Raw genomic sequence first — 6614 nt, 5'->3', positions numbered from 1 at the left:
GAAGAAAACCCTAGAATGGTGACTCATGTAGAGTTGCAACAAGCGCCCTTCTCTCTGGGGGCTGGGTTCGCAGAGCCTTGATGGATCATGCCTATCTAGTCCAGCATCCTGTTTTCACAGTGGCCAAGGAGGTCCATAAGCAAGACTTGAGCGCAACAGGTGCTTTCTCCCCACTTGGGCTCCCCAGCAACTCGTATCTGGGATGCTGCCTCTGACATGGGAGCTAATGATAGCCTGGTCCTCCATTGAAAACCACCCAAGTTGGGGGCTGTCACTACATCTCACAGGTGGCAGGGTCCAAGCAGTGACCTAGACTGGAGGTTGAGGGATGCACCAGGAGCCGATTCTAGCCTTCTGAATTGTGGAAAAGAGGAGACCCACACCAAGTTTGGGGTAAGGCAATTTTTTATTTTTATTTTTATTATTAAAGTTATTACATTGTTTTAGAGTAACTGTACACTAGTTTTATTAAGAAACAGTTTAAAAAACAAATAGGAGTTATTGATATAAAAGTCAACGTCGTAAAAGCTACATTTTCCTTCCTCTGAGGGGAAATGCACAGAACTACAGAAAAGGAGGTGGGCCTGATCCTGTGCAAAGGTTGCCACCTTAAAAAAAAAAAAACTAGCTCCAACGGGCCCTTATCTGGCAGCAATGCTGCTTTCATGTAAACGTGTCCCTTGCTGAATCCTGTGACTGCTTAGGGCATAAGAATAATAGAATAATAATACCACAGTAGAGTTGGAAGGGACCCCAAGGGTAATTTAATCCAGCCCTAGTTGTTCTGTTTTCACCACCACCACCAACTCCCCTCCACAACTGGCAATTTCATACTGCCCTGTTCATCCCTCCCAATTTTCCTGACTCCCCCCCCCCAATTGAAAACGGGGTTATGTAGGGGGCTATGTGCCTTTAACAGCTTTACAATGGGCAGGAATCCAACAGGTGAAGCCTCCTCTCTTCTACTGCCTGTCTGTCCCTGGTGAAAACTTTTCTTCTGACAGGTTTTGTTTTTCTTGCGTTGCCTCCCCGCCCAATTTTAATACAAAATAGGGGCACGGGGCTAGGAAGGATTTTTAAAGCGTCAGAATCTGGTGCCCAACACAGAATGGGGGCTCAGTTCAGACAGGACCAGGTCGTCATTGAAACTAAACGCTTGGTTCAGTTGGAACCCGGGCTCTGGGCCTTTGAGGTCTGGATCGGAAACACCCAGCTTACGCATTTTAAGGAAGAGCCAAGTATCCCTTGTGGGTCCACAGCGTTCATGGAACTCGAGAAATAGTCTCTCCGCCAGTCTTCAAAGGCCCCCTCCCAGCCCCTCAAGCAAACCGTGGTGCCTACAGCGTTCTAGGACGAGTGCCACACACGGAGCCCATGCGTGTTTCCTCGTGAGCAAGCGCCATGGAGATCAGTGGGGTTTACTCTCATGTAAATGTACATAGCATGGCAAGTCCCAACCTAGCGCGCAGGCGGAGGCCGAAATGGAGACGCAGCACCAGAGCGCACGGCGAGAGCGCACGGCCAGGGCGCACCGGTTTCTTACCAAGGCCGCCACAGCTCTTGGCTCCGCTCAGGAAGCGCCTGCCCGCTCTGGCCCCGATCGCTCCCTGCCTGGTTGCGGCCTCCCACCGCGGGGAAGGAGGCCTCGCACCCTCGGCTCTTCAGCGGCCTCGCTTTCCTGAGAGTCGTCGTCGTCGGCCCCCCGGGGCTGCCCAGCGCGGCCAGCCGGGCTTTGGGGGGCGCCGCCTGCGGGTCGCTGTCCGTGGTGCTGAAGACGCCTCCGGCAGCGGCCATGGGCAGAACTCGGGCGAGCTGGTGCAGGAGCTGCAAGGAAGAGGAGCAGGAAGCTTCGCTGGCCGCTTCGGAGCGCAGCAGGAACTGGCGCACTCCTTGCAGGCAACTCCGAAAACCGGCCTGGTAATCGGCGCTCTTGGTCAGCGGCACCCCTGGAGGAGGAAAGAAGTCGGGAAGTCGGATGGAGACTGAGCCGCTTACGCTCCCAGTCCCACTCGCGCTCCAGGAGTCAAGATAAGGGAGATGAGCACTCTTTAAGGCTTAAGCCAGTGGCTCGCAAACTTTTTCAGGCTACCGCCTTCTTGGTTCCATAAACTCACCCGCACTGTCCCCTACTCTATACAAAGCATTATTCAGAATATCTGTTTGCACGACCCACTGAGGAAGAATAAAATTCAGAACAGGAGCAATTAATTGTGCATTGATTCAAAATCAAATTAAAACTAATTGGTTTCGTTAATTCAACAAAATTAATTAGCTAGATCCAGCTTTCCAAAGACTGGTAGTATTTTACATTTCCAGTGCTGCCACCTCACTCCCTTGCCCCTGCCCCCCAGTTAATCCCACTGTCCCATAGAGAGTGTTCTTGCCCACTTTGGGAACCACTAGAGGTTAATTATCAGAAGCTGCTCTTGTCAGAGGCAGTGAAGGTTCACCTGGGGCCCTTCAGACGTCTCTGGACTTCAACTCCCAGTAGCCTCAGGCTAACAGCCAAGAATGATGGGAGTTGTACCCCAATAACACCTGGCGAGCCACCTGGTCGCTATTAATTTGTGTCCTGCAAGAGTCGATTGTGTAAAAACACTCTGCTAGGACTCCAGCTGATCTTCCTTTTTTTTTCTTTCTCAGAACTGTGATGGTCTGATGATCAGTTACAATTTGCTAGCACTTGTAGTGTTTGGTCAATTAGTCGGTTAATCAACTGCAGTACATTTTGTTTTGTTTTAATGAAAATGTGTCCTTGAATGATCGGTCAGCAGACTTTTAAAAACAAAAAAACAACATTTTTAAATTTATTTTAAAAAAAATATGGCTACTAACTGTGAACAGCAAGCGGCATCTCTGCCTCTGTGTGGGCAGAAAGAGAATGCCTCTTCTGAAACTATGGCTTCTTTGATACATCATTCTAGAAACCCAAGGGACAGTGCAACCCTGTGCATGTCTACTTAGGAGTAGGCTCCATTGAGCTCAAGGGGGCTTAGACCCAAGTGTGTGTAGCATTATAGCTGAAGCAATCCATCTTTTTTGAGGTGTTGCTTTCCCCTATGTCAATCAGCTAAAATGTTAATCTACCAATGCTTCCTTAATTGGGTTCCATGGTTCCATTTGGGTGGCTTACCTTGGTGGGCCAAGGGCTGTAGGCTCTTCATGTACTTTACGCTCAGCTCCAGGATGTCTGCCTTCTCCAGCTTGCGTTTCCGGATCTGCAATTTCCCCACCAAACCAAAGAAAGCCAAGGGGTTACTGGGGTCATTTCTTCCTGCCCTGCCCTTAGTGAATGACTTCCCCCCATAACCCTGTTGGCTTCTCTCTCAGCTGGGTCAAAGGATGGAAGTAACTTATTTATTGCATTTCTATCCCATGTCCACTCATTTAATCCCCACAGCAGCCTTGCGAGGTGGGTTAAACTGAGAGCCAGTGGCTAGCCCCCAAGGTCACCCAAGTAGATTTTCCATGGCTGAGTGGGGCTTTGAATCCAGGTTTTTGTCTGGAACTCTACAGGGGGATGAGATGGACCCCTATTTCAACGTTGCTGGTTCTAAAGCAAGGGTACTGGAGTCTCACCACCTGTCCCCTGATGTACCAAGCGCCTCCCTTCTGCCGTACCCCACCCCCACCCCATCCCATCCTGCACTTACGAACATCAGAGTCCGCCCTATACTAAGCCAGACAATGATGCATCTAGTGTGTTATTGTCCTCACTGACTAGCAGTGGCTCTCCAGGGTTTCAGGCAGGAGACATCCCCAGTCCTACCATTGGGGATTAAAACTGGGACCTTCTGTATGCCAAGCAAGTGCTCCACCACTGAGCTGCTCCGTTCTTCCAACACTGGTGTGATGAAAAAGGTAAAAAGACGGAGAGGGTGAAGAGGAGAAGGGGGTCCTTTGTGCTCCTGCCTCTGTCATTTTCAAAGTAAAATGTAACCCGCTTCCATGGAGATAAACTGGCTCCCTGACTCTCCCTCTCTCCTGGAAATGCAAGGGAAGTGGGAGCCTCACCTGGTGGGAGTAGTTCTTTTCCAGCAGAGCTTTGAGTTGCTCTAGGGAGAGGTTGATGCGAGCTCGTCTCCTCTTCTCCATGAGGGGTTTGGAGACCTGAGAAAATGCACAGGGGGGGGGTCTATTTATTTATTTATTTTATTACATTTCAGTCCCACTCCCCCCCTCCAAGGAGCTCAAGGGGGCATGCACAGTTCTCCCCCTCCTAATTTAATCCCAACGACAACAACAACCCTGTGAGGTGGGTTAGGCTGAGAGGCAGGGACTGATTCCCAAGCTTCATGGAAGGGGAGGAAATTAGAACACTTAGAAGTCCAACACTCTGACCATTACACCGCACTGCCTTTCAGGTATCAGCCAGGCTTAACTCTGGAACTTAAACCACATTATATCACATAATACCATATTATTACATATTCATTCGTTGCTTACTACAATTTTTTTGTCTCAAATGCATTTTTTTAAAAAAGGTATACAACTTCTGAAGCAAGAAGAGATGAAGAGACTCCTGAGTGCACACAGAGTGCATTCTTTCCACCACAGAATAAAGACATAGGTGGTGTGGGGGGGGCAGAGGGGCAAGCACTCCCCACAAAGAATCTCACTCTCACCACTTGTCTGCCTCCTGTGGCTGGACTTCTGCCATTAACAGAGACTGTTAATTATCTTTCAGAGATGTTAATATGTGGGGCACAACACAACTTGCCCACATAGAAATAAACTTTCCCCCTTCTGTGCCCCCCCCCATATTTTTTGCTGGTGCCCCTACTGCCTACAGAGAGTTGCCAGACACCTGGAGATCGTGGGTGGGTGGGGAAGAGCTTTCAGGTCAGAACAATCTTTTTTTGTTTAGATATTGACTACTGGCTTTTTGCAGTTTCTCCCTGTATAAGCTCAGGGGAATCTCCAACTATTCCTGGTATTGGAAACAGGTGCCATGCTGATCTTGGGAACACATTAACCCCTGGGCAAAAACATATGGCAAAGGGACCCTTTTCTCCTTCCACCCTGGGGAGGGAGGGCAGGTAGGCTGCCCCCTGTCCTTTTGCTCCCATCTGTAGCATCAGACCCACCAACCTTGCGGAAGGAATTGAGCGCCCTCCTCTCTTGCAGTCTGTGGTCCGTACCCATCCTGCATCCTCTGCCCTCCCTGCACCAAGGAGGTGGCATTTTATCTCCGGAGTCGTTTTTCCATTTCAATGGGTCCATTCAGGCTGGGGAACCTCCCCCGCAAAGGGGAGGGAAGTGGTGGAGGGTGGAGGAGAGGGTAGCGGCTTGCAGAGAGATGGAGGGCGGGATTCCGGCATTTGGATCTGCCTGCATCAAACGGCTTTCAGGTCCCGCTTTAAGGACAGATTTGTTATCATGCGCTTTGCCTACTTAGAAACATCCAGGCCTTTTGGGGAGAGGAAGAGGGGCTTGGTGGTGGAAGGCAGCAACACCCACCCCACGCCCCTGGTGAATTGTTCCTCATTGTCATGTCCCTCGAGCATGTACAAAGCGCTTTCCCATTTCTACACAGCCTACAAACAAGCTAGGATCAGGAGGGAAGCCAAAAGGGACCCCAGAACCTCTTTGTTGATCAGTTAAGCACTTGCTTAACTTAACCCCAGGGACGACTGCTTTAAAGGCTCAAGTGGGGACTGTTTTGTCTCCTGTAAAAACGCCCAGGCCAAATAATTGTGAGTTGGTTATGGCACTTGGATCCTGGCGCTTGCTTAATCCAAATGCAGTGGTACCTCGGGTTAAGTACTTAATTCGTTCCGGAGGTCCGTACTTAACCTGAAACTGTTCTTAGCCTGAAGCACCACTTTAGCTAATGGGGCCTCCCGCTGCCGCCGTGCCGCTGCTGCACGATTTCTGTTCTCATCCTGAAGCAAAGTTCTTAACCTGAAGCACTATTTCTGGGTTAGCGGAGTCTGTAACCTGAAGCGTATGTAACCTGAGGTACCACTGTACACTGGAGGCTGGGGGACAAATCCTAGGCAAAGCAGCCAATCAACAGCTGAATCAGACTTCAGCCCTAAGCGCAGCCCGTTTAACCTGAAATATAGGATTGCGTTGTAAGTCGCCAAATGTTGGCTTGAGGGTTGTATACTCCCTTCCCATTCTCATCCCAGCCCTTCCTCCTCCTGGTGCTGTGATTCGAGGAGTCTCAGACAAGGACGTGGGAGAGACCAGTGTTCGAATCCTCTCTCGGCCCCGAAGCTCACTGGATGACCTTGGCTCGGCCACAGCCTCTGGGTCTCTAACCTACCTTAAAGGGTTGTTGTAAGGCTGAAATGGAGGGCCACGCGCAGTGCCTCGATTAAATAAATGTTTAGGCTCCCTTGCAGTTGAAGAGCCAGGATCCAAAGCCCTTCCTCTCAGGGGGGTCTCCCTGAGTGGCCATCCATCCGCACATTTCATGCTGGGGACGAAAGAGGAGAGCTGGACAATGTAGCAATTTTCTGCCTTTTTGTGACTGTAAAAGAGCGTAGCCGCTCTCGCTGAGCTCCGCCTGGACATGTGTCCCATTAAAGCATGGCAGCGAGGATGCAAGGAGGGGGGGGGCAAGCACACCGCTTGCTGTTAAGTGGTCGGGAATGCTCCACTTTCCC

At 50.3% G+C, this 6614-nt stretch overlaps 1 protein-coding gene across 1 annotated transcript; it reads right to left on the bottom strand.

Annotated features, from left to right (window-relative positions):
- Positions 1-898: 898 nt before the first annotated feature.
- Positions 899-5152, bottom strand: HES3 (hes family bHLH transcription factor 3). Its single transcript, XM_082233444.1, has 4 exons — positions 5092-5152; positions 4015-4110; positions 3134-3218; positions 899-1946 (listed from the first exon to the last, which is right to left on the bottom strand). The coding sequence occupies exons 1-4, from the start codon at positions 5143-5145 to the stop codon at positions 1540-1542; spliced, it is 642 nt and encodes a 213-aa protein (XP_082089570.1). The 5' UTR covers positions 5146-5152; the 3' UTR covers positions 899-1539.
- Between the last annotated feature and the right edge of the window lie 1462 nt (positions 5153-6614).

This window comes from Podarcis vaucheri, assembly GCF_965113315.1.
Source record: "Podarcis vaucheri genome assembly, chromosome: 7".
NCBI lineage: Eukaryota > Metazoa > Chordata > Lepidosauria > Squamata > Lacertidae > Podarcis > Podarcis vaucheri.
Note: the sequence above shows the minus strand (reverse complement) of the source record. Positions and strands in the feature narration are given on the sequence as shown.

Excerpts from the sequence above, each read along its gene's own strand:
- HES3 (XM_082233444.1), bottom strand. The coding sequence starts at position 5,145 with ATGGGTACGGACCACAGACTGCAAGAGAGGAGGGCGCTCAATTCCTTC. Across the intron at positions 4,111-5,091 it reads CGCTCAATTCCTTCCGCAAG|GTCTCCAAACCCCTCATGGA; the intron begins GTTGGTGGGTCT and ends GCATTTTCTCAG. Across the intron at positions 3,219-4,014 it reads AAAAGAACTACTCCCACCAG|ATCCGGAAACGCAAGCTGGA; the intron begins GTGAGGCTCCCA and ends GGGAAATTGCAG.